General features: G+C 40.7%; 1 protein-coding gene across 8 annotated transcripts in view; it reads right to left on the reverse strand.

The window, feature by feature from the left end:
• Nucleotides 1-419: 419 nt before the first annotated feature.
• Nucleotides 420-20913, reverse strand: part of nlgn1 (neuroligin 1) — a 255515-nt gene continuing 235021 nt past the window's right edge. For 7 of the 8 annotated variants that reach the window (XM_041040035.1, XM_041040037.1, XM_041040040.1 and 4 more), the window contains 7 exons: nt 7841-8026; nt 5890-6156; nt 5435-5796; nt 4498-4658; nt 2247-2403; nt 1244-1321; nt 420-1016 (listed from right to left, as the gene is read on the reverse strand). In XM_041040035.1, coding sequence (XP_040895969.1) covers nt 420-1016; nt 1244-1321; nt 2247-2403; nt 4498-4658; nt 5435-5796; nt 5890-6156; nt 7841-8026 — 1808 coding nt within the window. Of the gene's footprint in view, nt 1017-1243; nt 1322-2246; nt 2404-4497; nt 4659-5434; nt 5797-5889; nt 6157-7813; nt 8027-20913 lie in introns of all 8 variants that reach the window. The other variant, XM_041040033.1, reaches the window with a different exon arrangement.

Here is a 20913-nt window from a genome sequence, read left to right on the forward strand (position 1 = left end):
AGAAAGAAAAAGTAGTTTACTGTACCTTGTTTTGCTGCAATATCAGAACAAAAATAATAATAATAAAAAAACATCCTCCTCTTTGTTTTAGCTTGTGAGGTTGTTTTTTCTTCAACTCCTTATTTGTACTTTTTTTTCTTCTTGTTTTTTATTTTTTCTACAAAAAACATAATTATTCTTTTTTTTTTTTTCTGCTGGTCCAAACTCCCAGAAATCCCTTGACTATATTCCCTCAGGTATTAACAGGGTGTTGTACAATCCCAGTAATTCCATGGGTGTCTGGCAACTCCAGGCTGGCGTTTCAGCTCCTGACATATCTGTGTTTGTCAGCATGTCAGCCTTAAGTCTCTGCTGCAGCAGTGGCATTAGCTTTTTGCTTCAGCCATCAAAGTCCTGCCTGCGTGGGTGCATCCAAAGGGCTATACCCGGGTGGTAGAGTGTGAGTGTGGGTGGGGCAAGGTGTTATTCTGCCCACTGCTGGGGAAGGTGTTGAAAGAGTGGAGCGAGGTGAGCCCCCCCATGGTGCTTGGGATCATGGTTATGGTGTTTGGTGTCATGAGCGGGATGTCGTCCGGCGAGCGCCTCATGGCCAGAGTGTAGTCCGGCGGGCAGGCAGTCCTCAGCACCACATCATGCGGGTGCAGGGAATCGCCAACCCCCCTGCAGTCCCGGTCCAGGTCCGAGTGCTGCTTCATCTGCAGGGACATGATCTCCTCCTCCTGAGTGTGGGCTAGGTCGTTGGCAGCACTCCGCTGGGGGCTGCAGCGCCTATGGACATCATGTCGGCGTTTGTCCTTCTTGTAGTAAAGTGCAGCAAAGGCCAGAATGTTGAGGAAGAGCAGGGAGGCTCCTACGGCGATGGTCACTGACAGCTCAGTGGAGTAGTCCCGCTGGTCCACCAGGTGTGGCTGGTTGTGGCTGTCCTGGGTCTCGGTGGGGAATGGAGTCGGGTTAGGACGTTTCGTCACCAGAACCTTGGTCTTTGGGGTACGGTTGGTAGCCTCTGGTGGAGGAATCTGAAGACAGCAAGAGCACTAGTAAGTATTATATATTGCACCTTACTGTAGTATATAATAGATTTGTCTGATAAAGTTCAATCTGCTTTGTGCTACCTCTGACCCTCTTGCACCTTAAGATCATGTCTTGTGTGTGGTCAAGCTTTCAAACGCAAAGTAAAACTCCTCAGCGAAGCAGGTAGTTAATTTTTAGAAGCAAGAGAGGGTATGCATGAAACGCTACCAACCTTGGTGGTGGTGGGAATGAGCTGAGTGACCTCATTGAGGCTGTGCAGATGAGGCACCAGCTCCAACCACAAGTTGACCTGTGGAAGGAAGAGAAAATATGAAGTGGGAGAGAAAATGAAGGGAAACCATATGTGAGACCTAACAACAGGGCAGGACTGGAGTTCTTCTATACCTGAGTTTGCCTAGGTTCACTGAACATCAGTGAGCCTGGATAACTGTTCAGAAAATTGACAACTACCTGTATTAACTTCCACATGCAACTACAAGCCCATTCACATGACTATGGCAAAATCATTAAATATAAGCCAATCACATGTAACACCCTCAGATGGATATTAAAGATATTTGAAAATCAGGAAACTGAGTATTTAATTTGAGGTGAATTTAAGGTGCAATCCAAAGAAAAAATAACCTATTCCAATGGCAGAAAGTAATATTTGGCATGGTAAAAGATGTACATAAATGAGGCTCCTTCTGCTGCCAAAACTAAAGAAGAAAACTTCAAGCAGTGCATGAAAAAGTGCTTGAAGGAATAAAAAAAGGTAAAGTCTGTCTGACTGAAAAGTAGCATTTATGGAAGATAAGATCTTTGGGAGATAAGAGCTACACTGCAACTGTTGGGAATAAAAGAAATTGAACCCAATTAACATGCAGCTATAACCACTGTTTTATCAGTATACTTGCACACCTGTAATGGAAAGCAAAGTGACCACTAATCTACAGGAGATACTGAAAGCAGTTGGGATGTTGATATGGTTTGATCTGATCCTCTGACCTTTTTCTGTTCCAGAGCAGGCTTAGCTTTACAGGACAGATTACCACAATCTTAACCCCAGTTAATAGTGAGCCAGCTTCGTCATTACAGAAAACCCAAGCTGGCTTAGTAGAGGTTCCTTTCCACAATCTTTGTACTCCAGGGTGGCTATCATCACCAGTCAGTGCTGAAAGTGTTAAACAGCAACCAACATCAAAACAGAGATCGCAATCAGTATCTGACTGTACCTTGTTGGCACGGTAGTGCTCTTTGACCCGGGGCTTCAGGCCAATGTGCAGGTAAAGCTGATCCTTCTGGTTGTAGCGTGTCCATGCCACTTCTTCAAAGCGATTGGGCTTCGTGTGGATGAACTTGGTGTCCTGAGGGACGGGCTGGTTTGGGTCCCTGAGAAGAGTAAAGGGAGGAAGAGTTTCCATTTAAATAATTCAGAAAAAAGTGAGATCTGCTGATGGTTTTATGGCAGAACAGCACACAAGGCTATTTGAAACAGTGCAACAGTAGACATGTTGCCTCTCATAGACAATGCAGTCCCCTCCTGGCCAGTCAGTAACAGTTATGTCATCCTGTGGTTGTTTACTTTAGGGGACAGGAAGGACTAAAGCTAAAGTAAAGTTGGAGCGGACCTTTTGAGACAAGACTGTCTGGTTATTCAAATTTTAATTTTGACCTAAGAGTAGCATCCCCCCCAGGCTAATCAGTGTAATTATGAAAATACTGGAATGCAGTGGTGAAATGCAGCCCTAAGGTTTCATCAAATTTTAATCAACAGTGTCTGAGATATCACACCTGATAAAATCAAAAAAAGGTCAAAAGGGGTATTACTGCTCACAGATGATTGGTTTCCTAAAGATTGAGATTGAATGGATAGGTTTTAAGATAGCTTCTAACTTCAGAAGTTTCCCTTGTATTAAATTTTATTCAAATGCAAAGAAATTAGCATGTCACGGTTTTTATCTTATGGATATCTCTGAGGGAGTGAACCTATTTATATAATGTAATTTATAAATATATATAATTTATGCATGAAAAGAAGCTTCCAGCCAAGAAATACAGCATGTCTGAAGAAAGATGTTCAGTTCAACTCAGCTGATAATTTCCATAAAGCATATGTTTCACTATTTGCTACAAACCAAAGTGAGAAATAGCAACTAGTTTAATCTCATGAGCCATGTACTTCTGATAAACTTGATAAATAAGCCATAATAACACGGTAAATGCAGGTCAACCCTGAATGAACGACCCCGTTATATTCAGTATATACAAAGGAGCTTCCAGAGCATGTTCAGCATGGGATCCTGTGTTAAATAGACCCACTTATACTTAATCTCAGCAGGACAGAGCCAGCCATGTGAGGCATGGAGGCCCATTCAGACCCACTGAGCGCCCCATTGTCTGAGAGCGGCATATGGAGCCAGCTAGACCTCATCAGGAACACACTTAACCATTCAAATTGATAGCATAAATCTCCCAGGTACCCGGCATTCCACGTCAATTTGGGGTTATATATGTAGATCATTAGTTCCTTTTTTTGTTCCCCTCAGGGCTACTGGGCAGTGCACAGAAAGCCAGTGTCCTCGCATTGCACTCTCGGAAAACAATTACCGCCATGACTATATGCTGAAAGGCAACATGAGACAGAAGAGGGGAAAAAAGGATTTTAATTTTGTCCCATCGAAAATGTCGCTCTTCAGGCTACAACCAAAATTAAGAATGTATATGAAGATATGTAGGAGGTATCTGCATAGAATACCAGTTACACTGTACACTTCATAAAATATGATAGCACAAGTCACCAATCCCGGTCATCTGACCTGAGAAAATACAATTACAATGAAACTGTCTATTAGTTTGTGGCTTTGTATTTATAATGGTTGCTACACGCTGACCAAGTGCTTCAAGCATGACGGCAGAAAAAAAAAATGCCCACAAAAACGGTTAAAGCAACTTTTTTCCTGACTGTTTATAAAACTATGCTACGTATATGAACATCCTGATGCTTGTAGGCATATTAGACACAGCTAGATTCATGTGAAATCAGTTTAAAGAAGCTTAAGACATATATCAAACAATGTCTCAGAGCTTTCATTGTCATTTACAAATAACTTGTAGCAGAATTGATTTTGTGTGCCAACATTCTTTAAAATGATTGACTGAATGTAATATTGTCCATCCTACAATAGCATGAGAAAAAAGAGCATAAAGCTAGGGAACATTATCAAACAAATACAAGGGAGATGTAGATGTTGGACTTAATCTCCTATTGCCTTTCAAGCATAGGGTGGCACAGACAAAAGCTGAATGCAACTATTACAGACATCAATACTGACATGAAAGGGTTTAACTATTATTTACAGCACAACTGAAGCACTCAATTTCATAGTTGGTGAGTGATGATGGTACTGTTCTATTCCAGGGGGATAACATACAGAAACTGACTTGTATTGGCCCTTAGGAGCCCCATATGTAGTGTCACCATACCCTGTCTTGGCAAAGTTTGTCCAGTAGGTCATGACGACAGCACTGAGCATCACGTCGTTCTTGGAGAAGTTGCAGGGAAACAGCTCTGTTGGTCCAATCATCGGCAGGCCAAACACATATGGGATCTCATCTCCATGTGCTGCGTCTGCCCACGGTGGTACCTAATGAGCAGCAGATGAATCAAATCAGATCAGTATTATTACATTTATGTGACAGATACAGGACATTAAAAGGCATTATTTTTTTGCTGCTGACACACAATGGATATTGTGATGACATGAGCAAACACAGACAGATCAAAGAAGCTGGGAAAATATAATATTTTTTGAGAGAGAAGGGGAAATTAGATAAGTTTTTAATATTGTTTTGCCTACCGTGTCTGGCCCATTACTCAGTGTATTACAGAGAGAGACAAGATGAGAAATAAAGGGATAGCGCTGACGGAGGAGGATGGCTTTGAGCTGAATTTTAAACAAAAATGTTGAAGTACATGTCACAAGCTGTTGCCGGCTGGATGAAAAAATGTGACAAAAGAAATCGCGGGGATTTAATCACCACTCCTCACTTTCTTTCAGGACTGCATAATTATTCAGCGTATTAGTGTATAAGCAAAAAAACAAAATATGGAGGAAGGAGTTATACAACTCTTAGGAGCAAAGTAGACCTATTTGAATCATCCAAATCAGAGATGTGGGTGGTGACTGAGAGATCTGGAGCCATACAACTTGAAATCACCTTCAGAGTTGATATAGTAATTGATATAAAATGCTAATAACTGGTAGCATGTTTAAACATAAATGTAACTCTTTATAATCTCTTTGTGTGATCTGAGATTATGGCTTTGTGTGGTTTTGTCTCTGTGAGCCACCACTGAAAGATTTAGAGCCAAAGACCAAGTCAGCCATATTGTAATTTTCATCATGTTATTGCGACCCACCTGTTCTGTCTGACAGTGGTGGTAGAAGGCATAGAAGTATGTTGGTGACCCAAAGCTGGAGTGCAGGTCAGCTGTGGCTACAGCCGGTGCCACCCACTGGTGATCCGTGAAAAGGGCCAGCAGTGTCTTCCGGCGAGTCTCCGGGTTGTGCCTATCGGCCCAGTCCGTGTACATGAATTTGATGGTCTCTCGGAGGATGTCTTTACCCTCTGGGTAGCCATAGAGGTCATCCACAAAGCTGGACACGGCGTAGTCAAAGTCATTAGCCTGGACGCCATTTTCGTTGTCCACAATTAGCTCCACAAACTTAAGGCCCTCGCCCTGGTTCACTCCCAGCATGATATCATAGTTGAGGAACTCACCTGGAAAGAGATTGTGCAGATGGTTGTCAAAGTACAAATTTAGGGTTAGAACATTGTTGGAAATGCTCACTTTTGAGCAACGTGAATTGATACCTTGCTCCATGAGTATCTGTGGATCATCAGGTATAACATCTCCATCGATAACAGGCCCAAAGGCGATGTGGTAGCGGGCTGGCTGGATGTCTTGATCTACCAGCTCCTTGTAATGTTTTCTCTGCAGGCACACCACAAGTTCTACGGTGTCCTCCAGGTTACAGCCCACCTTACGAGCCAACATCCGAGCATACTTAGCTGGCTGAAAACTGACGGCCCAGCTGGATAGAGCTGTGCCGCTCTGGGCGATGGCCCTCTGGAACAAGCCTGGAGACAAGAACAGCAGAGGGAGAGGGAGGAAGAAAGAAAGAAACAAATCATGATTTAGGAACTTTTTAAACTAAAACATAAAGAACAAATATACAGTACAATCTGAGAGCATCAACATCTGCATACAAATACACATTCTGACACAGCTATAGCTGAATAAAGAGGAAATGAAACGAGAAGAAGAGAAGTTTAAAGGCTAAAATGATAATGTGTCAGAAATATCTGTCTTTGCTGAATAAAATAAATAAGGGTTGTCGATCATATCAAACATCCTTTTCTGAAGCATCTGCTTGGTGAAATGGTGCAGTTGATGATATTCTATATATTTAATTAACACGTTTAATACCATTACTTTTGAGTCAGTCTACAAAGTGAGGGTCAAGTGACAGATGCTAGTTTGCGGCAGCCATACAAACTTAGTTATTCTGTATGAAGGGGATCTGAACCTTATTTCTGTGTTCTGAAGTCTTTATTTATGCTTGATTGATTAATGTTAATTCAATCAATGTAAACATTTCAGATGCCAAAATTATGAGGGAAATAAACAAAGAATTAACAAGTCAACATCCTTCCATAATATTCCAACCCTAACCTTGGCCAGAGTGCATTTGTTGGCTAAATCTGGGTCTGTGGATGCAAACTGTTTTTTCCTCTGTTTTCCCACCATCCACCCCAACCACCTCTTGGCCGATGTTGATAAATCTTTATTTATTCAAAGAAAAAAAAGCTGCCTGAGAGTAATTCAGCCTGTGATTATGTTGCCACCACAACATAGCTGGGGACAATAGTTTAATAGCATGTGAACATAATTTCTGGGCGACAGGGTTGAAATGTTCATACAAAAAAAAAATATATATATAGTGTAATCAGATTTTAAAAAGCACATTTAAGGATCAAGTTACTTTCCAAGTTCTATTTTACAGTTCAATGAGCACACAATTGTCCTACAAATTCTATAATAATAATAATAATAATAATAATATGTAATGTATAATGTGTGGGTCTGTTGTCCAGAAAACAAATTTCTACCAATGAAGTATCAGAGAACCAGAAATAAAGCTTTTCTTTCATTTTTCTGTTTCCTGTTTTTCAAATGTAAAATTTAAAGGACGAAAGGACTAAATTTAGAAGGGATGCTTTTTTTTTTTTCTTTTGCTCCCGATGCGTCTGACCTTATCCACAGCTACAACAACATCTGAGTCAGCAAAATATCCTGCAGGGAAGGACTTTACATCTATAGGTTTGTATTCATCATGTTTGGAACTGTACGTGTCTATGTGCCTGCAAAACAACATTATAATCCATCCAAACACCTTACAATTAGTCAGGATGAATTCACACCAAACATGCTTGCAGCTGTTTATTTCACCTCCACGGAGTTTTCTCTTTAGTAGTGGTTTGTCTGGCAGAACAGAGGTAACATTTCACAGTTGTGATTATTGTTAAAAGCAATAAAAGCTGCTTCTCTCATACATAAGAGCAAAAAGCTAAATCAAGACACAAAATCATATTTTACATACATATAAACTGTGAACTATGTTGAATTTCCTCTGTACCAACTGCCCATATTACTGAGGTGCACACACACACACACACACACACACACACACTGCTGCAGATCCCATGTGAATTCTCCAGTGACTTTGAGTTTTACCTTTGGTGGAGTTGCTCCACCGGTTGCCCTCAGAGTAGTGAGACAGCGTTAGCAGGTTGACACAGGAAGCTCCAGCGCCTGAGCCAAACACAGTGATACGTAACGGGTCGCCGCCGAAGGCTGCAATGTTCTCACTCGTCCAACGCAGAGCCTGGATCTGGTCCAACAAACCATAATTCCCTTTGGCTGCCTGGTCACCTGTACTCAGGAACCCTGCACGAGAGGACAAAGAACGGAGGACACATTAAGTTTGGGTCCAACTGGCATGCATAAATAAATAAATAAATAAATAAAGGGAAAAAAAACCATATCCCCCCTTTTGTATCTCCATAAATATCATGTAAATCTGTCGCCAAGCCCCAAACAGATGCCAAAAACATGCTTGCATGAAGCAGAAATATTAGTGATTCCAGAAAAGGTTCAGCTTCAGTATTTATTTTCTTCACTCTGCATCTGTCACATCTTTAAATTCATTAAAAGCCCATTTATACTTACAGTCCACCCCTAATGCCTGATGGATATGCTTATTCAAAGACATAATGCTTCATGGCGTATTTTATCACCCTGCATAAACTGTTAAGCTTACTGTACAACTGAAACTCAGTTTCCACTGAACGCTTTTTATGTTGCGATAAAGGTGGGAAGGTATAATAATAACTGGTGTCTCAACACGTCACTTAAACTGCAACACACATTGGACCCATCATCAGTGATGGACCTATCCAGGGCGTGAATATGACAAAACTGATGCTTATGTTGAAGAGTTGTGGAGAGAATTTAAGTTCAATGAAACTCCACAGTCATGTGTTTTAACTAATCCATACTGAACGCTGTCTTTGTCAAGTAGTTATTTTAAGATGTTTTAAAGGCTAGTTCTGGATGACTACATCCTGTTATCTTACTTTTGTAATTTGTATTCTGAGAGAGTGAGTCTGCTGAGAACGTAGTAAGCAGCAGTCAGACCATCAAACATCAAACAGGTGTACTTGTTTTTGTACCTGTTTGATGTTTGATGGTCAAACAGGTGTACTTGTTTTTGTACCTGAACCACACACTTTAAATTAACTTTTGTATGATGTATTCCCACGCTGGACAGGAAAGCTGTGCACATCCAACTACAGTGAGTAGGTGGGTAGGTCACAGTTGGACAAATGTTTACAAAGGACAGTTTGCACTATAGTTTTGCTCCATCATGGAGCTCCATCATGGTTTTCTCTCTCACAGTAGTCTGCCTAACCTTGGAGGTTTATTTGAATCCTGTCCTGCTTGTGTCTTTGTGTTCCACGACTGCAGTGATGATTGAAATGTTATCATCACCAACAGGGCTGATGGCCACATGTGCAAAAATAAGACCCAAGTTGTAATAATGAGGAATAAACTGCAACAAGTGATGAAAAAGCAATCATTCATTCAGGTTCTGAATCTGTGGTGAGGGGATGAGGGCTTATATAATATGACAGCAAGCATTACATATAATTCTCTGTGTCAGTGTTTACTAATAATCACAGTATAACAACCTCCTTCACAACAAAACCACTTCCTCTACATCCCAGCATCAGGCCAACTCCAGCCTCACTTCCATCTACAACCCCCCATTACCCCCATCAATTTCCCCCAACCAATTATACCTCTCAGGCTCTCCCGGTCACTATGGCTGCATAAAGATCCAGTGCTAGCGAGGTATGAAAGAACTGATGAGACAAGGCACCTCGAGTGTACCCACAGAAGAGCTCTGGTCTTTTAAAGCAATTTCATGTCCATCCCCTCCACCACCACCACCACGACCAGCTCCCTCTCATTCTGATTTCCATGCTAAAAGCTCCATTACCTGCTGAAGGCATCCAGGGAGTCCCCCACACCCACCAGCCTCACCCATGAAATGTCCACCCTCCACACCCCACGCTCACGTTTCCCTCCCCGTCCTCTTTCATGTGCTCATTCTCACCAGTGGTCCACTCTGTGGCTAAATGGACTGCTCACTACCTCATGTCTGTCAACACTACAATTCATTTCCACAGGGATGCATGCATGCATCATGTATGCAGCAGTGCCTGTGAGGAGGTATTCAGCCGCCTCCTTCATCGCTGCCCTGTGAATAAATATCAAATATTTCAGTTCATCTCTCTAAAGTGACAACTGGCATTAGATTCCCCATCATGAACAAATAAAGGCCAGTTAGAAACATTGCGAGGCAGAGTCATTTTATTTCCACAACACTAATTCCATCACTACAATACAACACAACACACAAGAGGTGTCAACCAGTTCTATAATAAATATGTGGCTGATCTGCATTGTAGTCATCACGTCCATCATGTCATTTAAACATGTAAACAGCTAATAAATGGACTGCCATGAAATTTGGTCCAGATGTTGATGTACCCCTCAGGATGAACTGTAGTTCCCTGACTTTTAATTTAGCGTCATCACTCTCCAGAACTTTGGTTTTGGTCTAAATGCTGCAAAGCTAATGACATTCCCATCAGCTTCAGGTATAGTTTGTGCTTAATGCTCATTAACACATTAGCGCACTGGCATTCTAAACTAAAATGTGAACATGATAAACACTGGACCTGCTAAATATCAGCATGTTAGCATTGTCACTGCAAGAACATTAGTATGCAAATCAGTGCTGTATCAAAACACAGCCCTGCAGAGCTGCTAGCATGGATGTAGGCTCTTGTTGATAAAAACCAGTATCATTCACATATATAGGTCTAACCCACTATGTGCAAGATTCATATAAACTCAAGGTATATGGTTAACCTGCAGGAGTGCATGTTAAACCCATTCTGTGCTGACTTACAATAGCATCTGATTATCATATGAATTTTTATTGCATGTTACACAGTCATATGAATGAATGTGCCTGTTATGAGATGTATTTATGTATGATAGCACATGAGCTTGTGATTGTAATAAGGACGTATATATGATGGTAATGATTTATTGATAATGTCGGACAGAGCATATGTCAGAATGGTGCTCACTGTAAAGTATAACTGTGCAATGTTTTAAATTCAGGTGATGGGTACTATAAAGTCAGCTGATAATGTTTCATGTACCAGAGCCATGTCGAGTATACACACACACACACACAAATGTAGTAAGCAAAAATATTGTTGTTGTGTTCTGCCATGGTGTCAGCAGTTCACAGGTAGGATCCTACTAAACAGACACGCTCTTTATCGCTCTCACACACACACACACGCGTCACACATGCGACACTGAAAGAAACAAACTACTTCACACAGCTGACTCAAGTGCTTAGACTCACAAACAAATACAGTGCATTCGTGCCTGCTGACACCCGCGGACAGACACGTCCCTCGGCCGACTGTTTAATTGAGTTCATTCATTTTCTATTCCCTTTCCACCGGCTTATTTATTTATTTGTGTGTTTCTTGATCAAAGCCTAATCTGGTGGAAGCAACAGCAGCCATCTACAAGAAAGATTTTAATTGATTCAATTTAGCTGCAGTGCAGGGATGGGCTGGCAATCACAAAGAGCGAGGCAGGAAGAATGATTAGCACGCCGACAGTGGTGGGGGGCGCATGGAAGGGTTCTCCTTCCCTTATTGTCTCATACACACACACACGCACACACACAGATGGTTAAGTGTGTGTGCTACAAATGTGTCTACACATATGCAGATGTAAACAAAGCACAGGGACCTTTCATTGATTATTTTTCATTCACATTCTTTAAACCCAGCTCTCATTTAAATCTAGTCTTAATTCTGATCTTAACACTAAAACTGCTAAATCCTGATCCAACAAATTAAAGAGACGCTGTGTATGTTTTTCTTGTATATTCTTGCAAGAACATTTGGTCCTCATAAGGAAGCAAATGGAGGGAAACACACATGAAAAAGCACATGAGCAGTAGCTGCAAGTTATAAAAAAAAAAAGAAAGAGAAGCTCTCTCTTTTTTGCTCTCACTCACAGTTCATGGCTGCTGCTCTCATAGCCATGGTAATGCAGCAGTATAGCACAGAGGATTTACAGATTAACTGAAATTTGATTCTAAACAGTGAGTAGATGTAGTAGTAAAGCTTCTCTGGATGATAAGATACTGCCTACATGCATGGATTCATCCACCTAATGCTGACACTCAGGCCTCTGATACATACATGTGCAATTTCAAATACCTTCATGTGTAGAAAAGAAAAGACAACAAAATAAAATAAAAGAAAGGGGGGTAAAAGAAGAGGCAGTCTCGAGTTGAGAATCACTACTGAATCGTCTGTTTGCATTTTAAAGTTTGACATGGTTTACATGTGCTGCCCATCCAGCCGTGAACATAAGGAGCCTCTATGATATTGTTGTGCAAAACTCTGACAGGAATTTGTTGTTTGAAGAGATAAAATCGCCTTCTAGGACCATAAACACTACTCCTAATAACCTTGTTCCAGTTACTGCTTTTCTATATCAGGGTTTGTGACTTCCTGACTAAGTCCCCACACAGTGTGCAGTGTAGGAGGCTATTCCTTGGTGCCATGTTAAAAGAAATGCTGCTTTGTTATTAAATGCAAAAGTATATTTGTTTTATATAAGAATGGTTTATGTAGACATACTGTACAAACTAAAAGATCAACTACATTATCCAGTTGTGCAATTATTACAAGGTGCTTCATATTAGGTACTATCTCCCAGGTCTTGGACAGTTAAATCTCTTCGTGCAACCCTTAGACTAGCCAGGTTACTACAGTAAAAATCAACTTTCATTGGATTGAACTACAAGCAATGAATGAAATATCTTAACTCTTCTCTCAGCACATTTCCTCAGTGCTGTACGGCATTCACAGTGAGCTTATAATGCCCAAGTCTTTGTCAACATGCTGTAAATGTTGAGTTTTATCAGCCTTTGAGCTCCTATGAGGCCAGACACACTCCATTTTCCTCCCCTGTGTAGGATAGATCATACGTGTCTATGTCGAAGGTTTGGCTAAAAGCCACCGTCCATGATCAGTGTGACTGCGATACGGCCGCTCAGCCTCTAAGCTCCCCGGGATGACAATATTGAGGTGAACCCTGATCCAGGAATCCAGCTTTTATCCCTGCTATCTCTGTCGAACCAGAGAGAGAACGCTAGACGAAGAGAAAGATGGGATTTTTTTATACTTCTTTCTCTTCACACATCTATTTTTCACAGTCATGCTCTGTATACCATAATCCTCTCTCTGTTCTCTCTCTCTTTCACTATCTGTCCTTTTGACTCTTGATGTCAAGAACGACAGAATAAGAGAGAACACCAGCCCGGGAAAGGAGAAGGAAAACACCATCACTGATGCAGGTAAACTATAGCAGTGGATGTGGAAAGAGTTTTCCATTTCGCAAAGAACAAGAAACTGAGGTTAGAGTAGAGGTAAAGGGAAGAGAAGAGAAAGAGACAGAAAGAAAGAAAACAGATTAAAGGCTGAAAAAAACAGAAACTGCCATTGTGTTTTCTGAAAAGATAAATGATTTATGGATTTTTTTTTTCTTCCTATCTCAGTCCGTGTAGACAAATGCCCAAGGTAGGAGAGTTAAACTGCCTATAGATTTTTATTCATATTCAGTCTGTTAAATATGACAAAGGAACTCAGTCCATGCATCTGAAGGAATGTTATTGTTGTTTGGGTGAAAAATCTTCTATAGCAACAAAAACAGAAATGTGAAATTCTGGATGAGTGGTTCCTTAAGGCGGGGTGATCCACCACGGAGGACAAAACTCTGGCATGCGTTACTGAGGCTGAGGCTGTCATGTAGAGTCTTTGTATGAAAAAAAATTCCTCCAAAGCCCAGGCTGATAATCCTGATGACATTATTTTCTGACTAGATAAAGTTGTGCCCAGAGCTACAGAAAGCATTACACAACTGTTTTCACAGGCTGAGTCGTTCTGAGTAAACCAATCATAACGTGTGAAATATTTATAAATGATTTGTGCATACAAATTAGTTTTTTTCTTTTTCCCCCCTCCATGACACCTGCTGCATTATAAAGATATAGAAAAATAATAATGAAAAGTATTGATCAGCTATAAAGAATTTCCAGTAGCACAATGACGTGTGATTGTTAATAACGCTCACACCATAGCCTTTCTGTCTACAGTACACTCTTCCCACTCCTCCCTGCCCTACAGTCTGTACATGTCTGCTTAAAACAAATGGTGCTACGCCAGCTCCAGATATTTACAGTGCCTCAGCAGTACTCCATCTATATCTGCTCCCTTCATACAACAACCCTGAAGACAACGGCAAGCTGAGAGCAACTGGATGGGGAATATGCTGATGAGGCACAAAGCATTTCTCACTGGAAATAATGAATACAGAGCTACAGGATACTCACTCATTCAACCTTTATTTAGACAGCACGGGGGGACAAACACTGAGCAAGCTCTCATTTTCAGGTGTGCCCTGTTTGCACGGTGACAGTAAAAAAAAAAAAAAAAAAATGTACGATGGTGGTAAAATGGATGTTAGTGTTAAGATGTAGAGTGTATTATCATATGAATAAATGAAACCACAAAATAAAAAATAAAAATATGATGTATAGGGACGTCAAGCCATTTATTCTGACAAGAAAAGATTCAGTAACACAGACAAATAGCAACACAGAGCTGAGAGCTTTTTATGTCTAAACTGTCTCCAAAATAGATGTAAACTGGATGTAAGTGTTAAAAAGGAAAGTGCATCATCATATGGATGATTGAAATATGTGTCCACAAAATAATGATGTATAGCCACGTAAAGACATTTTTTACAAGAGAAGATCCAGTTACAGTGACATCCACTATATCAACACAAAGATGAAACTCTTTTATGTCTTAACTGCCTCCAAACAGAGGAAACAGGTCCTTTCTGTTTTCTGGAAATAGAAGGTATCACCAGATAGTTGCTAACTGGCTCTGCAGAATTTCACCTTTTGGTTTTATGAGCTGCAGCGTCACTGTTGTGGTTCACTGTCACTGCTCTCATCAGCGCTGTCTCCATCAGCTGGGCTGCTATTTTCAGCAAATAAATAAATACACACTACCACCGCAACACTAAGCAGTAGACAGAGAAGTTAGCAGGTAGATGATGAACATAGTGGCACAAATACAGCAGCTGCTTCACAGCCACATATTTCCCTCAGGAGTTGGTGGAGACCAAAGCAGAGGATGCTGAACGCTAACATTGCTCTGTGTTTGCTGGATGTGAAAATGGCCAACGGTTTGATAAACATACAAGTCAGTCTTGTGTTAACGGTTTGTTAATACTGTCCCCAAGTTGTCAAAAATCTGTTACAGTAGATTAAATAACATCATCATTTACTTTTAATCCACGGCAGATAAACACACCGTAGCTGTTTTCATAAGAATAGCCACTAAAAAAAAAAAGGACAAGTGACAATTCCTTGACACTTCCCAACAAATGTGTGTCTAGAAAACTGTAACAGACACACAAATACACACGACGGAAAGGGTAAAATGTCTGTGTCATTTTACCTTTTGTAATCCTCCAACTAATTCACTTACAAAGACAGCTGATGTGCACAAGTTTGTGCACATTAGTGTGAGCGTGTGAATTTGCATTTGAAAGGCCCAACTTATCTTCCGTAAGTAAACCGTCGCCACAGAAGTTAAATGTCCATTTAAATAATACAACCAGAGAGAGAGAGAGAGAGATAAAGGCACACAGCTACAGAGAGAGGTAAATGTATGATTGTCAGTGTGTGTGTTGAGGCTTTGTATTAAACCTATCAGATCCTCGCCATTCAAACTCTGTCATGATAATCTTTGCAGCTGACAGTGGGCAAAGAAATACACTGGTGAGTGTGCTGTGAGATAATGAGGAACACATCAGGAATAATTGGATAATACAGAATATATAAAGGTAGAAAAGATCAAACTTAAGCTAAATCAGTGCTCTGTTAGTCAGTCTATGTACCAGCTGTTACAACACACACACACACGCACATAGGTCAGGTGCTGGTTAGCACAGCATGTGACAGGCTGTAAGTCAGAGGTGTCTATTACTGTAACCCCCCCTCGCACACACACACACGTGATGCCAGCTAATATCATCCATCCATTCATTCATCCATCCATGACTCTTGTTCTAAGTTCAACTTCCATCTCCACTTCCTTGTCTGTCAAATCTCCTCTCCTCGTCCTCTCTATTTCCTCCCTCCCTTGCTCCCTCCTCCCGGGGCGCAAATCAAATTACGCTGTCAGCTTCAAAAATGAAATGAGCCACTGTTCATATTTCTTGTTCTGCACAAACACAAACATGTGTTAATTTGTGTTGCTGCCCTAACACATTTGCCTGCAGGACAAGCTGGTATAGATTACCTCCTTCTGCCGGGTTGAAGGCGGTGAGGGAGTGGGGAGGATTTCTCTGTGTGGGTGTGGATGTGATTAAACTGTTACTCTAGCTATTCCACCCTTGTGGAGTGAATACCCAATAGCCCACAATTATGAAAACGCAAGAAAAACAAATTAGAAGTGCTGTTCTTCAGAGTGCACAGAAAAGGACACTGTAATGTCAGTAAATAAGAAATGACAAGACTGAAGCAAAGATCAAACTACCTGACAAAGGAACAATTGACTGAATAACTGCAAAAGGAAAAGAAGCAAGATAGAATTAAGTGTTTTATTTAAAATTACTTTTTGCATGAACTGATAACATTAAAGGTAAGATAATTTAACAACAGCAAAATTAGCTTTAATTAAAATTCCCTAATCAGGGTAGGTTTTAAGTTTCCCGTGAAAGGAAGCATTTTCACAGTATAGTGTGAAATGTCTGCACAAATATGGACATAAAAACCAGACCAGTCTTCTTTTTCAGGAAAGTTCCTGAAAGGTGTTGAAGGACAAGAACCAGATTTATACAAGACTGGGGACTGATTGATGCAGCGGAGGCATCCATGATGAGTAAAGTGATCTTTATGTGTGAAACTGGTGGAGTGCTCCTTTAGGGATATGAAAGCTCTCAGAGTATGAGATATGTTTTTGTGCCCTGATTGATGTATCTGACCCTTGTTACTCTGCCGTTGAACCATACAATAAAAACAAGTATACAAAAGAAATGTTTCCACTCCGGCTGGTTAAGTATGAATATACCACATACCCTCATAACACACGCTGCCTATCTACAGTAGCTTAATTCTATCAAGTACATTCGCTTTCTTGCTTGAACACTGCAAGATATCCTTGCCGTAAGATATTCTCAGAGGCTATTTCCTGGATGTAAATAACTTTTGGCTTTCCAGGTTTCATTGCAAAGATAGTGTCACATCTGTAAAAAAAAAAAAAAAAAAAAAAAAAAAAAAAATTAGTCTAATTAGGCAGCTTTGCCCATCTGTCATACTAAGAGAGGACTGATCCTTCACTGCTGATTTTTTTCATATAATTACTTTGACGGTTGGGGAAATTACAAAAGCCCCCCCTAGAGACACACCAAGAATGAGGCAAGCTGGCATATGGCCCTAAAACATGGAAGGTGTCAAGTATAGGTAATGCAGTTATAATTTCAGGTTGATTAGAAAACTCTCATACTGTATCATCGAGCTACAATAGTGTAAAATAAAAATAATGATAATAAAAAGAGGACATGCAGTTATCAACTTTCAAATTTCTATATGTTGATTTTCATATTGAGCTTTAAGTAAAAGAAGCCAAATGGCCACCTGTGAGAAAAAGTCACTACTGTCCACCTGGGGAAAACCACTGACCGTGTATATCTATAGTAGTAAAACTGATTTTGGTAAATGAGTTAGAAACATGCAACAACATTGTGAATGTCTTTAAATGTGTGTGGAAGTATTAAGAAAAACAAAACTTTGGACAATATATACGTGCATTAGGTGAGAATATACAGGATGCATTACTTTCTAAAAGTATTGACTAAGAAAGTGTTGACACTTCTGAACAATACAGGATTGTTGAGTGGCTGTGTAGCACAACACTTGGACTAAAATTGTGGCATTTGAAAGGACAACAAAAGCACAAAGTTGCGGTTTGACAAAGTAAGCAATTACAAGAAAATTGCATTTGGCAAGTTTTCTAGTAAAAAAGAAAGAAAATAAAAAATACTGTGTAGTTGACAAAAGAGACACAGCTCACTATGATGAGAAGAGGTGAGGCTGTGCCACTTCACTACAGGATGGGAAGGGAGGAGAGAGAGGGCTGCAGACTTCGACAGGCAGAAGAAAGTGTGTGTGTGTGTGTGTGTGTGTATTTGTTTATGCATGCGTGCATGTGTTGAGTCCTGACATGAATGGTTAAGCAGCTTCCTTTCTTAGCACAGGAACATTATTAGCATAGGGGGAGGACTGCACCCCAGAGAGTGAGAGATGAAAACAGAGGGGCAAAAACCAAACGGAGAGAAAGCAGGGCATTTTAGCGAGAGAGCAGAGAGAGAGATTGAATGAGGAGCGTGAGAGGTAGATGACAATGTGAGAAAAGGAGTGTGGGAGGTGCTGAGAGAGAGAGGAAAGGAGACAGGAGTTAAAAGAGGAAGGCAGGAGGGAAGAAGGCACTTGGAATGGAAAGAGGCATTTCATAAAAACATGAACCCTGCATAGCAAGTGAAGTCAAAGATAGCTCTGACACGTTGAGTCCTGTGGATGGGTAATAAAATAAAGATGGAGGCAGAAAGATGGACAGAGGCAGAAAGAAAGGAAGAATAATGCCCCCACTCTAGGATCAAAAGGCTTTGGTGAAGTTAGTGGAAAAAAATAAAATAAAATAAAATAAAATAAAATAAAATAAAATAAAATAAAATAGAGAAAGCAGTTGCGAGCATGTAGCAGATTTGGTGTGGTACGATAAGGTGTGTTTACTTCCGTAAATTGCAATCACATTAGTAATAATTAAAAATAATAGTGCTAATAAAACCAAACTGAAATGCTGATGTGACATGTTACAATCTGGTGTAACATTAGCACAAGTCAGAAGATCAATGACCTGACTCAGTCACATGACTTACACAGCATCCTTCTACAGTTTGGCCACGGTGAGTTACAACAGGCCAAACTACCAGCTCAAAGTATTACTTACTTCCATACTAATGCATTACTATCAGCTGTGGTCTTATATATAGGTCAGACTCAACAACATGTTGCTAAAATCTTGATGCGACGTGGCTTTTAGACATGTATGTCTTTCCTAAGAACAGCCTAAGCCGCTTAGTGCTTTTTTTTTTTAGTGATGGCTCTCCGATGGATTCAGAGCCAGAGCAGAGAGGAGAAGAGACAGAATATGTTATCCATGTTATCTTATAAGAGCTGAATGAGAAACACCAGGACAAAGTGGGAAAGGGAAGAAAGACGAATGGGGAAAGAAAAAGAAATCGAGTGAGACTGAAATTGCCCTCTGCGGGTTCTCCCTCGCCATCAGCCCGGAGATGTCACTGCTATTCATTTGCATTAATTCAGCCTGAATATCAGCTGTTGGAAATCTTGGAGGAAATCTAGACCACAAGTTAACAGAGAGATACTGATATGCAGTGGAAAGTGGAAGGTAACAGAGTCCATTAAATGTTCTGTGCTTTGGGAGAAGTTTGAGGTATTTGAACCTTATTTCAATATTCCGATGACATATTTCAACTTTATGAACTTTTATAATTTTACCAAAAAAACATTAACTATGGTAATGATTTTTTTTTTTTTACAGCATTCATTCATTTGATGGCTTCAGTTAATATATAAGATAACAAATGCATTTTTCATCCACTAGGGGCACCACAGCAAACTGAACACATGCAGCAGATATAGAACATTACCATTCAGTAGTCATGTTTCTGTCCACCTGACCAACTCCAGAGCAGAAGACATGGCCCTACTAGCTATCGGCTAAATAGGTCTGTCTGCGGTTTGGTGCTGGCAAAGTGCTGCAAAACCAAAAATAATGAGCTAAAAGAGGCAAGAGAGCTGAGGAGAACTGGCATAGCTGGGTGATAATCGTTTGTGGATTCACCTCGAGCGACCCCTTTCACATTACACTGCTTTCATTGTTATTATAAAAGAAATATTGATTAGTCAAGCTTTGAGAAAATAATCTTAATGCCTCTCCCAACACTGCTGACAGACACCGGAGCGGTTGTCAAGAAGGAAAACTGTGAAAGTGTACACTTTGAACATCTCAAAAGAGAAAAAATCTGGATGAACTCACACCTCACCGTTCACTGCGCTATGTGGGAGTCGTTTCCCTCTCAGGTTTCACACTGCAAGGCTTTCAACTACATGTAAATGAATAACTGTGACATTTGGGGGCACTCAGCGCTACACCCCCATGTTTCTCCTTTTATTTCTCTACATCTGTCACCTCTCCTCTCTCTCAGTAATTATATTTTATTGGCATGAAAGTAAAGAACCATATTGCCCACAGCAACTGTGCAAAAGATCAACATTTTACATGAAATCCTCTATTCTGCTTGTATAAAAGAGTCTCTCATCCTTTCTCTCCATCTCTCGGTGTGTCTCTCTCTCTCAGTCTGTAAGCCTTTCCTGTCTAATGAGACCCCAGCCACCCAGGAAGTGATGTCGCTGTGTGGCCGCCCGTTGCCTCCAGTCATAAACAGGCTGGTTGGAAATGTCAGTCCGCCTTTTGCACTATCTTCACTCTGCACACACACACACACACACACACACACACACACACACACACACACACACACACACACACACACACACACACATATTTACATGCCTTCACCTCAAACATAGCTCCGTACGTAGTGTCATGCATAATGATACAGAACCACAACTTCCTATGCTCACATGCACAGTCCCATTAAAAAACATGAACATGCAAACGCACCGATTCCTAGCATCCACATCCACACACTCGCTCGGATTAGCACAGCAGCATGTCACCAGTCTAAAAACACTTACACACTAAATACCTGCACACGCTCACACACGCACACACACACAGAGACATTGGTCCCAGTCGCCTGATTGGTGGCTGGAGAAAAGGTTACTCGTCCAGATGGAACACTCTGCTCTTTTCTCTCTTCTTCTTTTTGTCAATTTGTGTGAGTCTGAGTAAAGGTTAGCATCGTCGAGGCACTTCTCGACTTTTTTTCATTCTTTGGCCTTTACTATTTCTGATTTCACTACTGTTTCTCCAGTG

This window comes from Toxotes jaculatrix, chromosome 6 (assembly GCF_017976425.1).
Source record: "Toxotes jaculatrix isolate fToxJac2 chromosome 6, fToxJac2.pri, whole genome shotgun sequence".
Classification (NCBI taxonomy): domain Eukaryota; kingdom Metazoa; phylum Chordata; class Actinopteri; family Toxotidae; genus Toxotes; species Toxotes jaculatrix.